This window comes from Melanotaenia boesemani, chromosome 5 (assembly GCF_017639745.1).
Source record: "Melanotaenia boesemani isolate fMelBoe1 chromosome 5, fMelBoe1.pri, whole genome shotgun sequence".
In the NCBI taxonomy this organism is placed as follows: domain Eukaryota; kingdom Metazoa; phylum Chordata; class Actinopteri; order Atheriniformes; family Melanotaeniidae; genus Melanotaenia; species Melanotaenia boesemani.
This window is the reverse complement of record NC_055686.1, coordinates 28,465,308-28,481,380: the sequence shown is the minus strand read 5'-3', so window position 1 is coordinate 28,481,380 and position 16,073 is coordinate 28,465,308. Positions and strand designations below refer to the sequence as shown.

Below are 16,073 nucleotides of genomic sequence, written 5' to 3'. Positions count from 1 at the left end.
CTGCATAGCATGCAGTTTTATGCTAATATAAATCGAACATAATTAATAGAATAATAACAATAACAAAAAAAAGACTTAACAAAACAAAGACTCTGTAGAATTGACAGTATTGCAAAGACCTGGTATCAATGATGAAAAGCAGATTAAAAGGCAACCAGCTGATTGTATGATTGTGAGACCACAAGCAGGGCTGCCAACTTTTATGCACTGGCCGTGAGACTCACACATTTGAGTGGCTTCATACACTCTCACGCTAAACCTCCGATTTCTTGCGCTAAAATACACATCAAGAGCAATGCTGGCTAATCGGGAGGTAGGGGAGGATTCCCAGGGGCTGCATTACTCTTGCGCCGGTGTTACACTGAAATCTGTGACCCATCCAAACAGCAACCTCCGTAGGTGAAGCCTATGCAGAAGTGTAGAAAATTGCAGTTCACACCTCCTCCACTAGGGGCTGGCTGCAAAACAGAACAAATCCCCATAGACTCCCATGTTAAAAAGACCAACTTCACAGCAGAAATAAACATGTTTAAAGCCTGGTACAAAAATCAATTTTAAGATTAATAGGTCAAGTTTACCTTCATGACAACTGTGAGGGGAGTGATTTTTTTTTCTAACTAATCTGTTATTTAATCTTGAAATTCGGCATAATTAGGGGCATGTCCTTTTGATTGACAGGTATCCAATATCCGCGGCAAGAAGGCAGAGTGTAGCACAACTGCGGTTTTTGGACGGCTAACAGCATGGCTTAGCTTTAACCCGCCTACCTCTGTTAGCTGATTAACTAACGTTAGCTCCGGGTTAGCTCGGTTAGCTCTTAGCTACAGGCAGCTTGGAGTTTGATGGGTGTCAATTATCCACCCCCACCTTCACATTCTCCCCCTCAGCTACACCTCTTTGCCCATTTTTGGATTTTCCGGGAATAACGACACGCATCAAGATGGCAACGGTGGTAACTGACCCAATGAGCTTTAATTCAGCTTGTTCTGTTCTGTTTATATCTATGTTGGGGGCGCTGTTTCTCACATGAGTTCTCTGTTCATGCATATTGTGTTGTGGCCCTTTAAGGATTGTGAATGTAAGTGTCAGTAGGTCAGTGGGCTAAGAATCAGGAAGTATAAGGAAACATGTCTCTGAAAGCTGTTGTTTATCACCCGAGTTAATCAAGCAGCATCTGCATACATCTTATGCCTTTGGTATCATTGTGGGTATGTATGAGTTGTTACTTTGGTTATCTTTATTTGCACATCATTATCGTTGATTTGTGGACTTAAAAAACTACGCTATATTTCAGTGTTATGGTACTGCGATTGCTGACAAGTACACCTTTCTGGGGCATGTAAGTTTATGTGAAAGCAGTTATAAATATTTAAAAATACAATTTAATTCATGTTAAAATATATTACATAGCTAAAACCTGTGACATGTTATTATAATTTGGTCACTTCATTGTGGAGACTTGGTAGTCATATGTATACACTGTATTGTATTTATACAAGTGGCTGATATTTATCACTGAACATCTGAACCAAACAGGAAGCCTTAGTTTTAAGATTGCAGGGAACTTCTCTTGTTTAAACATCAACACAAAACTTAAACCTATCAGCAGGCAGACGTATATCACTTCCCCAAAAAGCAGTGACATTGCTACACATACAGGATCCACCAGCTCCACAGTACCTTGATATTACCTGCTGCAGCGCCAACAGACTCAGAGTAACGTCTGTCTCCTCCCAGGCAGCACCTGTCCTCCTTCCCCTTCTCTATAGTTCGCCTCATCATAACCTCATCACCTCTGCTTCTGTGTTATAGTGGCTTCTCTGATGTTTAATGAAGTTTGTTGGCTTCACACACACATCAAACTGCGCATCGTTGCTGTTTGAGGATCTTAAATATCTCCCACCAGACCGACTATCCAGGGTGGCCAGAGAGAGTGAAGGGCCCCAAGAGCCCAGAGGCGCACTTCTCAAGTCAGAGGACCCACACCATGCCCACAGAGGGCACCCTCGACTACTCTCCTATCTTTCACTTAGATGACCCCCTCCACTCCACCCAGCATGACGTGCACACCTCTCAACACCCTACATGTGTGTGTAAGAAAGAGTGGGGAAGGAGAGGGGTCCGGGGATGTAAGTCCAGAGGGAAATTCACTTCCCTCTAGAAGGTGAGCCACTTAAAATTCTTAAATTCTTAAAAGTAGAAAGTAAATAATAAAAGTAAATTGAAACACTCTTTCCCCTCGGCCTAGACCAGGGTAGGAGCAGCAGTGTGAGCAGCAGTGCAGACCTACAGCAGACAGGCACTCCGAAGGCCACCCAAGCTTAACACATTTCCAGCTTTACGAGTAATGATCAGCCCAGGCCTAACTAAAGATAATCCACTTATGGAAGATCTTCATCACTAGAAGCCACACAGTGTGTCTTTGAATAAGTTCATGGGTTGGAGTGTTCTAACTACTTGATTATACACAGGTGTAGCTTGTCCCACTACACATCCTATTTATGAGCTATTATGTGTAAACTGGTCTTCAATGCATTTAACAGCTGCAAGCATTTGTTCAATTGCACAGTGCATGTGGAAATAATAAATATAGCAATCATGTTTATGAACAAAATCCTCATTCAGCTTAAGCAAAATTGTCAGTATCAGGAGTTAGCATCATGTTACTAAGAACAGAAACTCTTTCCCAGGGAGTATAAATGTCCTAAACTACTAATAACCTGTCCACCATGAGCATAAGCTAAAGGACAACTAGAAGAGGTAAATAAAGCAAGAGTGAGAGAGAAAACAATAAATCTCATGCCTGTGTGTATTCAACATCTGTGTGAGCCATACATTTATCTCAGAGCAGAACATATGTAGGTAGTAGTTCAGGGAGACGATCGTGTGCACGTATATCATGGCGTGTATATTATGGTGCCTCTTTTGATAATCTGAGAGCTCAAACCACAAATCAAACTGCTTAAAAAAAGAAAAAAAGATTCCACTTTCATTTCCCCTTTGTTTCACAGTTCCAAGATCTAGTTTTCACTATTGAGATTTTCTCATTGCATTGATTTTGGACATTAGCATTTGCCTTCATACAATTCTCTGCCATTTCATGACATCACCATCTGCTTTGGTCATATCAGTCAAAATCAATTATACCTACAACTGCAAAATAGTCAGTCCATATAAAACTAATAGTCCTCATTGCGTTGCCTGAGTCATTACGTACAAGAGTTAAACTAGTTATCAAAATCTGTCAAGGGGATTTATTTCCTAAACTGAGCAACTGCTCTTAACTGAGGAGTTTTTCTCTGTTTGAAAGTGGAAGGTGTTCGACCAGCGTCCACATGGCTCTGCTAGTAGCCATGGATGCAGAAAGCAATGAGATCACAGCCGAGTCCTGTAGAGGATGGATTCGCTGCTTGAGGAGATCCTTTCCTCGCCGTGTCGCAAGGGATGATATCCAATGTGATGGCGATGAAAATATGTGGCCAGACAGACAAGAACATTTTAAGTGATTTAGTATGTTCAATTACAGTAACATGTAGGTACTGTTACAGTAGTATATTGTTTACAATTGTGCACAGCTCTACCTGAGGGTTGATACTTCATTTAAGTTAGTTGTATGTAAGTGACAGTGTTGGGAGTAACGCATTACAGCAACGTGTTACATCAACAACTTTACTTTTTGGGTAACGAAGTAAAGTAGTGAGTTATACTTAAAATATTTGTAACGAAATTACTTTACTGAATTTACTATTGAATTGCCCAGGTTTAGAAAAATACTAGATAGCATGATTATGAGACAAGTGTGGCCATTTCTTCCCACAGACAGGGATGTTGTTCTTGTGGCTTTAAAACCATTTTGTTTACAATATACAGTAAACACTATGCAGACAGGCAGGGATGATTCAGGTATGATGTTTGTCCATGTCTACACGGTGAATTAAGAAATGGTAAAGTAAAGTAATAAGTAGTGACGTTCCTTTTCAAATGCAGTAATGAGTAAAGTAATTTTAATACAATTTACAGAAGTAATGAGTAACTAGTAACTAATTACTTTATTAGAGTAACTACCCAAACACTGCATACAGTACAGTAATATGTAGGTACTATTACAGTAGTATATTGTTTACAGTTGTGCACAACTCTACCCAAGAGTTGATACTTTCATTAATTTAGTTGTATATAAGTGACTGGAGTGTAGTTTTTTTTTTTTTTATAATGCTGTGAACAAATTATTGTACGATAGCAAAGAGCTTATGAGGTGAAAATGTAAAATAAATGGATTGTGTGTCATGTGTTCAGTTACCCTGCTAGCAACAATAACGTGTAACTTTACTGTAGTTTTCAAATGGCTGTACATCTAGTGTGTAGTGCTGTCTTGGGCATTTTCAGGTAGTTTGTCTGAGATCTGACTTTTTTGTATTCAAAAACACAGATTAGACATTCATAATAAAATGTGACTAAGCCATTTGAGTAGCTTGTTTGTATTCAGTGGTGACAGGACTTTCTTTTTGATGGCTCTGACAGTTTAATTAACATAAATACTAATAATAGCTTTCCCAGCTGGGGATTTTCTATTCTGAAGTCAAGGGAATGGGGTGAATAGAAGGAGTTGTTCTAAGCTAAATGTCAGTTGAACATTGTCTGCTGACTGCGTTTGAGCTCCTTGCAAGTAAAATCAGCTGTACCTTCTCACTGATCTGAGTGTCTGTTGTTACATTAAGAGTTTTTGTCCCAACAGTTGCATAAATTCTTGAAAGAGCACTTTGCTTTCACACTGCAGGTTTACTAGTGGTTCTGTAGACTGGGAGGCAGAGCCTTTGGCTATCAGGTCCCTGTCTAATGTAACCAGCTCCCAGTTTGGATTCAGGAGGCAGACGCCGTCTCAACCTTTAAGATCAGGCTTAAAATCTTCCTTTTTTGATAAATCTTATACAAGAAGCGATTAATGTTGGATTTGAAGTACCATATGATGCCATGCCATCTTTATTTATAGCCTAAAGCTAAAACCAAGACTGTAAAACAGACAGCTGTAAAATCACAAGCAACAATCTGGAAAACAAGGATTATCCAATAAAAAGCAACAGAAACAGATAAAAAGAAATATAAGAGAACTAACAACTATTGTCATGATCTCACTCTGCGCTGAGAGCCGAGAAATAAAAGCACATTTTAAAATAATACCTAAGCAACCTTTTTTGCAAAGTTTTTAGTCAAGTTTGTTTGTTCACGAAGTCCTGGAGAACATGTCTAACATGTTAAATTCAGCTACAATTACACTGAGATCATCCCAGACCAAAACCACCTGTTCTCTTTTAACTCATTTTATGATAAAGTCCATTTTAGAGAACTTGGAAGATGCAGCACATGCTCAATGTTTTATTAGCATAACTTTAGCTGACTTTAACAAAACCTATTTAAACATTGTATTAGTATATAATTCATCTTTATAAATTACAAAACTTGATCCAATCATACAGTATATCCTTAACCAAAGGTGAATTCTTTTGATGACATTTATTTCTCTTTCACAAAGTGTGTTGTCTGAATTTTAATGTCAGCCTTGTGTTAAAAACATTTCAGTATAAATATCACTGAACAAACAACACCAACACTGAAACCTTTTTTATATATATATATATATATATATATATATATATATATATTAGGCTAGAAATAATATTTGGAAGTCAAAGGTTATTCAGTGTTTCTTACACTAACTCATTTTATGATAAAGTCCATTTTAGAGAATGTGAAAGAAATTTTGCTGCATATGGTAATCGCTCATATATACTCATATAATAATCACATGTATATTCAGTTTTCTTTATTCATTTATTATTGTTAATCCATTCACTATTATGTTTTCATATTGTGTGTTCTCATTCTACAGAATACTGACGTTACAGTTTTCATTGTGAATGTGTGTGTGAGGTCAGACTGACCACCTTCTTCCCAGAGCTCTGATATGGCAGAGTTGAGACTGGTTTTCGCACCTGCTAGATAGCAATAGTTGTTTGGGATATCAGCTTGTTGTGGTATGTGGGCTTTGTCTGAAAACTGGAAGAAAGTGGCGCCACTCAGTCTTCTGTTCCTCATTTATTATTTTACTGTTTGACCATCAGCTGGGGACCAGCTGAATAAAACAGTTTCTCTCTGATGAATCTGCAGAGTCTCTCCCGACTTCACGCGAGTCAGGACGACAACTCTCTTTACTTGCAAGTAATTCTTTATTCAATACTTCTCCTGTAAATAAACCTTATATACTTTTACTCATTCCAGACTCTTGGTAATTTTTCTACAACAGAGAACTTGGAAGATGCAGCGCATGCTCAACGTTTTATTTCTCCTTCATCCTCCCTCAAAGCTTAGGACCTTAAATGTCTGACTGTAAACATGACAGTAGTCACCACTTATCATAACACCCATAACACACTTAATCTTATATTCTTTTATCTGTATCTACGTTCTTATCAGTACATTTAATGGCTTAAATCGAAGAACAATGAGAAGATATGCAGTAATAATTTATTAGCATAACTTTTAGCTGACTTTAACAAAACCTATTTAAACATTGTATTAGTATAGAATTCATCTTTATTAATTAAAAAACTTCATTAAAGACAAAAGTAATGAAACAAGATGGAACAGAGACACAAGTAAGATGAAAAGTAATCAGCTACGATCCAATCATACAGTATATCCTTAACCAAAGGTGAGGTCTTTTGATGACATTTGTTTCTCTTTCACAAAGTGTGTCGCCTGGATTTTATTATGTCAGTCTTGTGTTAAAAACATTTCAGTATGAATATCACTGAACAAACAACACCAACACTGAAACCTTTTTTTATATATATTAAGTTAGAGAAAATATTTTGAAGTATGTCAAAGGTCAATCAGTCTTTCTATTAAAGTAGATCTTTTAAAGAAGTAAGTAATATCATTTTAGGAGCCAACATTAGTTATTCAGTCTTTCTTAGAGTGTATTCATAAGAACACCACTGAAGGTGGTGACTTCATTGTGCCCCCATACATGTGTGTTTGCACCTAAGCGCACATACACTTGGTCCCCTTGCTGAAGCTGCAGGAACACTGCGTTGCCTCCATTATCAGCCCCATCATGGTTAGTCTGGTGGTCATAGGCTGCTACAACACGCTGGTTGTTCTTCATGAGGATCAGAGACACACGATTTGATCCTCCAGCATGATAAAAGAAGGTGAAGTAGTAGATGCCAGGGACAGGTGCAGCAAAGATACCTGTAGAAACAACATTTTAGTCCAGAAACTGACACATTTCTGTCAAAGACCGGATTTCATGTGTGATATGTGTGACATTTAACTTTGCATTAAGCTGACTAAATTTGATCAGGAATGTCCCCGACATTAGAAACAAAAGAAAAAACACAATTTGAGTCCAAACAATTCTTTCATTTGACATAAAAAATATAAATAGTCAAACAGGAAATCTTGCTTTTTAAACTGAAAGAGTGTAATTCAGTCTACTGTAAGTTTAATGGAAAGCATGAAAAGATCTATTTAAAGACTCTCCTAATGAGGTTGTTGACAGATTTAAAACTGGAAATGTCTAAATTTAAAATGATTGATTTGATTACATTAAATTTAGTCAGGAAAAGAAGTAACACCATTAACGAATTTCTTCTTCCAAATGACTAACTTTTCACCCCCACGAAGTGATTTGGTAGCATTCTGAGGAGACAAAAGAAGAGGGAGACATATATATATATATATATATATGTCTCCCTCCTCTCGCATGACAAACAAATGTGAAGAAATAAACTTGAAAGCAATATAACAAAATTCGACACACAGATCATATTTTATTTATTCCATTTAATTCCATAATATTTTATAAATGAGCTATTTGCATATTTTTTTATTTTGTTTTATAATGTGATTATGACAATTTAAGTTCATTGGACTTTGACTTAAATATCAACAGAAAGAAGATAAACTAAATTTCTTAAAACTATAACTGAATATCAATCTACTTACCTGTGTCCTGATTGTAAGCGTTGCCTACATTTGTTATCACGTTTTTGAAGATCACTGTTGTATCTGTGTTGAAGGGTCCAATGGCTACGTTCCCACCTGTTCCAGCACTAAATGCTATCTTGGTTGCTCCTAAACATAAAACCAATATTTCACCACATTAACATGTAATATCCCCACAATCTAGAAATATTTCATAAAATAAAGTTTACTTCTACCTTTGCTCTTCAGTTCAAGAATCTGGTTTTCGCTCTCCTTCAGTCTGGTTTCCACAGCTTTCAGATTTTCTTTAATGGCACCCAACTCTTGTAGGAGCTTACACATGTCAGGAAAACATGACTGTGTTTCACTGACAACTTCTGTCTCAGCAGCATTGTTCTGGGCCAAAGTTAAGCCACAGAAAAACAACACAGACAATAAAATGATGGAATTCATCTTCACTCAGTGTTGCTCTGTCTTCTAAACTCTGATGCTCTTCACTGCTTTTATATTATTTCAAGATTTTCTGTAAATCTTTAACATCCAAACACAGTACTTTGACCTGTTTAACTTTAATGTTGCAATAAGAAAATGTTGGTCATTGTGAAACTGGTGTCAGTTAACTTTTGTTGCTTTCCATAAACTAAGAACAACATTAAGATTTAGAAACTGGAGTGGTGAAAAAAATGTATATGCATTCCTTGAGAGAAAACAAGCACGTCATAACTCTATGAAAATCATTTAATTGAGCCACAGAGGAGTTCATTGCTTTTATGTTGTAAGATTTTCTCCAAATTTTTTACATTCAAACACATCACAAATGATTTGTTTGTCATTTCTGCTGCAATAAGAAAATGTTGATTATTGTGCAACTGCTGGAAGACAACTTTTGTTTGCTTTTCAAAACTAAGAATGACTTTAACCCCTTCATGGAGTGTCCGCTACAGTGGACACCTATTTGACAGAAGTCTTCTTCTAAATTGGGATAATATATATTTGTATACACATATGTGTGTGTGTATTAGGGGTGTAAAAAAATAGTAACTAGAACCGAACCGTTTCGGTACGTTGGTCTCGGTCCGGTTCAGGGCTATGCACGAATAATTTTCCGGAAGTCGTGTTTGTTTATTCAATTTACAGCAGTCACACGCGCAGCACACAGCATGGCCACCTCTCAGCCACCTGAGCTTGAAGATCCGCCTGCGTCCTTAAGATCTCCTGTTTGGGAACATTTTGGTTTCCCAGTGGAATATTGTAATGGAGAAAGAAAAGTTGATAAGACGAAGGTAGTTTGCCGCTTTTGTCACACGACGATTAGGTACGTTTTATGCAACACATCGAACATGTTAGCTCACTTAAAACGGCACCATCCGACAGTTGACTTAACTGCTGCAAAGAGAAAAACTACCTTTGTTCAGACACAATTGCCCGCGGCACTAAAAGCACCTCTGCCCAGCCACTCAGACCGTGCAAAAGCCATCACAAATTCAATTGGCGTTTTCATTGCAATGGATTTAAGGCCATATTCAGTTGTGGAAAATGCTGGATTCCGACACATGCTGAAGGTCATTGAACCCCGCTGTGAAGTTCCAACCCGGCCACACTTCAGCCAGAAAATTATACCCAGTCTTTATGAAAAAACTAAATCTGCCATCGTCCAAGAATTATCAAAGGCATGTGCGGTAGCGCTAACAACTGATGGGTGGACATCGAGAGCAAACGAGAGCTACTTAACTGTGACGGCGCATCACATTAACTCCGAGTGGAGCATGGTTAGCTACGTTCTGCAAACTCGTCCCATTTATGAGCAACATACAAGCGCAAACCTGGCAGAGATGCTAAAAGAAACTGTGCAGGAGTGGAAATTGGAGAGGCCAGGAACGAAAATTACAGTTACAACAGATAATGCCCGGAATATTGTCAGTGCAGTCAGCGAATCTGGTCTGGGTCCGCAGATCGGGTGTTTTGCGCACACAATTAATCTTGCTTCACAAAAAGCTACAGAACTCAACCAGATTTCGAGACTGCTTGGCAAAGTGAGACGCATCGTGACTTTCTTTCACCGAAGCCCCACAGCTGCGCACATTTTGGAGAACAAACAGGAGATGCTCAACATCGCAAAACACAAACTTATTCAGGACGTCACCACGAGATGGAACTCGAGTTATGACATGCTTGTCAGATACCTTGAGCAGCAGGCAGCGGTGTACTCAGCGCTGACCGAGAAGGCTCTGAAGAAGAAAGACATCAGCGTACTGTCTGACGTGGAGGTGAGGACGGCAGAGGAGATAATTGAGGTGCTAAAGCCACTAAAAACGATCACTGCTCTTGTATGCACTGAAGCTTCACCTTCAGCATCAATGATACTGCCCCTTAAAGCCACACTACTCCAATCCATGGAGCCAAATGAGGGAGATAGTGCAACAGTGACCCAGGTCAAGGCTGCCATCAGAGAAAACCTGCAGCAGAGGTACGCCACTTCTCAGGACTTTTTACACAGATGCACAGTGCTGGACCCAAGGTTTAAGACACTTGCTCATGTGGATGATGCCTGTCGGGAAAGGATCTACAACAGCCTCATCAACGAGATTGTGGCCATTCAAGAAGAGGTAATGCATTTTTTCTTTATTTCTTCTTTTAATAATAATTACTGAGAGCAACAATAATGATAATATTCACAATAAAAAGAATAATGTGTCTAAACTACTTTTTGCTCATACTTTTGAACAACTAAAGGCTTTAGTCTTTTAGACTCAATTACAAATATTTGCTTTTTAAATTTTTTTCATTTATAGAGCGAAGAATCCACAGGGGCAGCTGCTTCATCCTCAGAGACAGGACCCGCAGCGGCAAATGAATCCTCACCTCCAGTCAAAAAATCCGCAATGGCTGAACTGTTTGGTGATCTCTTCAAGACACAGGTGGGAAACAAGGATACCTTGCAGCTGGTGAATGAGGAGGTTACCAAATACAAGGCACTGCCTTGTATACCAGCGGACTCTGATCCACTTTTGTGGTGGAAGACCAGTGAGTACATGTACCCCCTGACTGCCAAGCTGGCAAAGCACTACCTCGCCATACCTGCTACCTCCGTCCCTAGTGAGAGGGTATTTTCAACTGCAGGAGACATCGTCACTGCCAGCAGATCTTCTCTTACCAGTGACAATGTGGACAAGTTAATCTTTCTGGCAAAAAATATGAAGCTTGAAAAAAAATAAACATTTCTCAATGCTGGAACTGATTGTGCTGCACTTTACATGTAGAGACATGTTGTTTACTTTGCCAAAATGCAAAAGGATTTTATTTTAGCCTATTAACAGTTATATAAAACTTTATTTGAGTATATCTCATTTGCCAAAAACCTTATTTGTGTTTTATTTATTTCAGACTAGGCTACTGTACATAGTTTAACCATGCAGCCCACACTGCCTTTTCTATTTCCAATACTTTGCAATATAAGTTCCTTATAGTGTTTACAGTTGGGGACACTGTTTTAATATATTTTTATTTTCAAGAGAAGTGGTTCCCACAGTAATTGTGTCTTTGTTGTTGGACTTTGGGCCTAGAAGCAACACTAAAAACAAGCATTTCTTTTAACAAGACTTGTCTTATGACATTTATCATTATGACAGTGTTATTCATTTTTTCCTCTGTCTATTGTAAGAAAAATTTTATTTAAATGTGTGAATGATTGATTTACAAAAATTCCAGAAAATTGTCATTTGCTTTTACATAGTTTGTACAGTACATAGTTTAACATTGATTCTGGATGTCAGAAAGCCTAATTATTCTGTTTATTTAATTCCCCATCCTTTTTAGAACAATGTATAAGTGTTTTGTTGTAATAAGTTCTAAGTAAACAAAAAGCAAGTTTACATTTTGCATTTGTGTGCCCTTTCTGAACCGAACCGAACCAAGACTTTAAAACCGAAATTTATACCGAACCGAATTATTTGTGAACCGTTACACCCCTAGTGTGTATACATTTTTACCTTTTAGTTAGTAAATCCTGAACATTTCATCCTTCTTTCTCATAAATATTTGAATTTATAAATATATATGAAGAAATATTTTAACTGTTTGTGTTTAAAGAGAAAACTGCTGCTAACTAACATAACTGTTTATGTGTTTAGTGCAGGGCTACTTTTGTTTAGATTTTTTTTCGTTGTGGTATTTTTATTAGTGGTAAATTGACGCTAATGCACACACAAAATGACGTCATTAGAGAGCAACATTTACCAATAATTTCATCAAGGGAATGCATATTGTTCATGGTGTGCTGTTGTAGTTTTTCCAAATAAAAAGACAGGATGGATAAATGTGCTGGCAGCGCAGGTGAAGCCAACTCTCTGTTGCTGGAAACTTATAGTAAATCCTATGAAAAATTGGGCTTAACCTTTCCTAGGATTTCCTTTAAATAGGAAATGAGAATGCATTGTTTTTAAGTTGTTCTACTTAATTTAATTACTACTGTGTGAAACATTTTCTAACGTGTTTAGAAAAGTGCTGTATAAGTCATTTTATGATTATTATAAAAGAAACAACTACAAAAACTTTCATAAAAAAGTAGTTTAGTTCAAGCAGGTGAAGGTGGCAGTGAAATTGTAGTTAATTTAATTTATTTTCATGGCATTAAAGCTGATGACCTGCTTGTTTTTACATTTTTCCAAGTCCAATTTCTAAATTGTAAATTATAACAGCTTAGTTAAAGGAAAGCAAACAGAAATTTGCTTATTACCAGAAGTTGCACAATAATCAACATTTTCTTATTGCAGCAGAAATGACAAACACATCGTTTGCGATGTGTCTGAATGTAAAAAATTTGGAGAAAATCTTACAACATTAAAGTAATGAACTCCTCTGTGGCTCAATTAAATGATTTTCATAGTGTTATAACCTGCTTGTTTTCTCTCAAGGAATGTATATACATTTTTTTCACCAGCTTCTAAATCTTAATGTTGTTCTTAGTTTATGGAAAGCAACAAAAGTTGACTGTCAGAAATTACACAATGACCAACATTTTCTTACTGCAACATTAAAGGTAAAACAGCATTTGTACTGTGTTTGGATGTTAAAGATTAATAGAAAATTTTTAAACAATATAAAAGCAGTGAAGAGCATCAGAGTTTAGAAGACAGAGCAACACTGAGTGAAGATGAATTCCACTATTTTATTGTCTGTGTTGTTTTTCTGTGGCTTAACTTTGGCCCAGAACAATGCTGCTGAGACAGAAGTCATCAGGGAAACACAGTCATGTTTTCCTGACATGTGTAAGCTCCTACAAGAGTTGGGTGCCATTAAAGAAAATCAGAAAGCCATGGAAACCAGACTGAAGGAGAGCGAAAACCAGATTCTTGAACTGAAGAGCAATGGTAGAGGTAAGCTTTCTTTTATGACTGTTTAAATATTTTAGTTAAATGTTTCCAGATTACATGGGATTAAATGGGAAAATTACATGTTAATGTGGTGAAATATTGGTTATATGTTTAGGAGCAACTAAGATAGCATTTAGTGCTGCAACAGGTGGGAACGGAGCCATTGGACCCTTCAGCGGAGAGACAACAGTGATCTACAGAAACGTGATAACAAATGTGGGCAATGCTTACAATCAGGTCACAGGTAAGTAGAATTAATATTTAATCATTTGTTTTAAGAAATGTGGTTCGACTAAGATGAGGATATTTAAAGACGGATCCAGTAATCAATTAAAAGCTGAAAAACAAAATCAGATGAGGAACTGAAATATCCATAATCAATTTATAAATCAAAAGCATGAAAAAAGCTCATTTATAAAATAATCTGACAATAAATGGGACTAAAATAAAAAAATACATGTTTAACTAATATACAGTATACTATGTATTTATTGATATTGCTTTAAATTTTTATCATTATTTTTTATTATTATTTTATTAAATTTGTGTTACTGCCCCAGTTTATCTATTTAGTATTTAATTCCTTATTTTATTTGTGTTTTCTGATTTTATCATTTTAAATATTTTGTTAAGCTTTCATTTCAGAAATTTTTTCTCTATTCATTTCAACCAGGTTATTTATTTTTTTGTATTTTTTTTCCCATTTAACTCAAAACCTTTTTTTTATTTGAATTCATTTTTTATATTCCAGTCTCCAATTTCATGTCAAAACTTCTTTTCATTTCAGCTCAACTGTATCAGCTTTTATGTATTTATCTAGTGAAATAGAATTGTTTTAATTTATAAAAGACTAAGAGGTTTTTATTAGGTCTACTTAAAACATAGTTGTTACCTCCAGCAAGTTGAAGGTTATGTTTTCGATGGCGTACATCTGTCTGTCTCTCTGTTAGCAACATCACTCAACAATTGATGGACAGAAATCTCCAAAGTGGATGAAGCAACAATTGATTAGATTTTGGGGGTGATCCGGACCACCACCTGGATCCAGGAACTTTTTTAACACTAGAACCGCCAACATTACAGTACCTCATAGAACCACCAGAACAGGTCATTTTGACACCGTGCCAAAGCAGCATAAAATGATAAAAGTGGCGTTTACAGAGGCCGATTTTTTTCCTCTTTGAATCTTTTTTATTTTTTAAATTGTAATTATTTTTATTCAAAAGTAGACAAAGCTTTAATAAATTGATAAGTAATTGAGTGTGGGATTATTTTGAGCTTGTGTATCAAATAGAAGGGCATAACTTCCGGTTGTAATTAAACATGAAAACAAAGCCTGCTTTATTTCTGACCCAACATTTTACTAATTTCTTCAAACTAACTTGTTCAGGAATGTTTAAAATGGGGATCAGAAAATCTCGATTCCACAGTTTTAATATTGAATCTACTGGACGTTTCTTGTTCTCATCGTCCACCATGACTCCCTGCATTCTGTAGTGGATGAAAAGTAATCCTTATATATTCCAGTAAAGAGCACCAAAACTAGCTTGAAATTTTATAGCAAAGAAATCATCCTAAAATTTCAACCTCTTTTTTGTTAATGCCAAATTATTTCTGCAGAAAATCATCACAAAATTTCACTGATCATCTTAAATTGAGACATTTTTTTCATTTAAATGATAAAGGAAAAAGTCTTATAGTGAAGCCACCTCTAAATATTTGGATTCCACAAGTATTGTCCTGGTAAAATCTTAATCATCTCTATAATGAAATTATAGTGACAGTATTAATTATAAGACAAGACCCCTTGTATGGCATTCACCACTGTTTCAGTGAAAGCATTACTATTGACTACGTTCCATTAAACTTACAGTAGACTAAATTACACTCTTTCAATTTAAAAAGCAAGATTTCCTGTTTGACTATTTTTTATGTCAAATCAGAGAATTGTTTGGACTCAAATATTGTTTTTTCCTTTTGTTTCTAATGTCGGGGACATTCCTGATCAAATTTAGTCAGCTTAATGCAAAGTTAAATGTCACACATATCACACATGAAATCTGGTCTTTGACAGAAATGTGTCAGTTTCTGGACTAAAATGTTGTTTCTACAGGTATCTTTGTTGCACCTGTCCCTGGCATCTACTACTTCACCTTCTTTTATCATGCTGGAGGATCAAATCGTGTGTATCTGGCCCTCATGAAGAACAACCAGGGTGTTGTGACAGCCTATGACCACCAGACTAACCATGATGGGGCTGATAATGGAGGCAATGCAGCATTCCTGCAGCTTCAGCAAGGGGACCAAGTGTATGTGCGCTTAGTTGCAAACACACATGTATGGGGGAACAATGAAATCACCACCTTTAGTGGTGTTCTTCTGAATACTCTCTAAGAAACACTGAATAACTAATGTTGGATCCTAAAACGATATTACTTACTGCTTCAATAGATCTACTTGCTATAGTTTAAAGTTTTAATAAAATTTATTTTTCATGTTATTTGACTTTATTCTGTAATCTCTACACTATTTTTCATGTCTTTAGTAAAACCTTTTTTATTGAATGATCATTGCTATGCAAATAAAATTTAGAGACGTTAACCATATTTAAGTTTTCTGGTAGTTTCCTTGTTTTTCCATAAGCTTATAAAATTACTGCATAGCATGCAGTTTTATGCTAATATAAATCCAACATAATTAATAGAATAATAACAA

The 16,073-nt window shown here is 36.4% G+C and overlaps 3 protein-coding genes across 4 annotated transcripts; 2 read left to right on the top strand and 1 right to left on the bottom strand.

The window, feature by feature from the left end:
• Nucleotides 1-6,321: 6,321 nt before the first annotated feature.
• On the bottom strand, nt 6,322-8,462 carry LOC121640268 (complement C1q-like protein 3). 2 transcript variants are annotated; one of them, XM_041985970.1, is made up of 3 exons: nt 8,217-8,462; nt 8,008-8,136; nt 6,322-7,251 (listed from the first exon to the last, which is right to left on the bottom strand). In XM_041985970.1, the coding sequence occupies exons 1-3, from the start codon at nt 8,437-8,439 to the stop codon at nt 6,971-6,973; spliced, it is 633 nt and encodes a 210-aa protein (XP_041841904.1). In that variant the 5' UTR covers nt 8,440-8,462; the 3' UTR covers nt 6,322-6,970. The 2 variants fall into 2 exon arrangements, with proteins under 2 accessions (XP_041841904.1, XP_041841905.1); XM_041985971.1 differs by having other exon boundaries at nt 8,223-8,462.
• Nucleotides 8,463-9,491: 1,029 nt separating this feature from the next.
• LOC121639299 (E3 SUMO-protein ligase ZBED1-like) lies at nt 9,492-11,426 on the top strand. The gene is made up of 2 exons (XM_041984461.1): nt 9,492-10,592; nt 10,779-11,426. Exons 1-2 carry the CDS (start codon nt 9,492-9,494, stop codon nt 11,199-11,201), a joined length of 1,524 nt encoding a protein of 507 aa, XP_041840395.1. The 3' UTR covers nt 11,202-11,426.
• A 1,675-nt stretch (nt 11,427-13,101) lies between these two features.
• Nucleotides 13,102-15,819, top strand: LOC121640272 (complement C1q-like protein 3). Its single transcript, XM_041985976.1, has 3 exons — nt 13,102-13,355; nt 13,474-13,602; nt 15,472-15,819. Exons 1-3 carry the CDS (start codon nt 13,139-13,141, stop codon nt 15,750-15,752), a joined length of 627 nt encoding a protein of 208 aa, XP_041841910.1. The 5' UTR covers nt 13,102-13,138; the 3' UTR covers nt 15,753-15,819.
• Nucleotides 15,820-16,073: the final 254 nt, after the last annotated feature.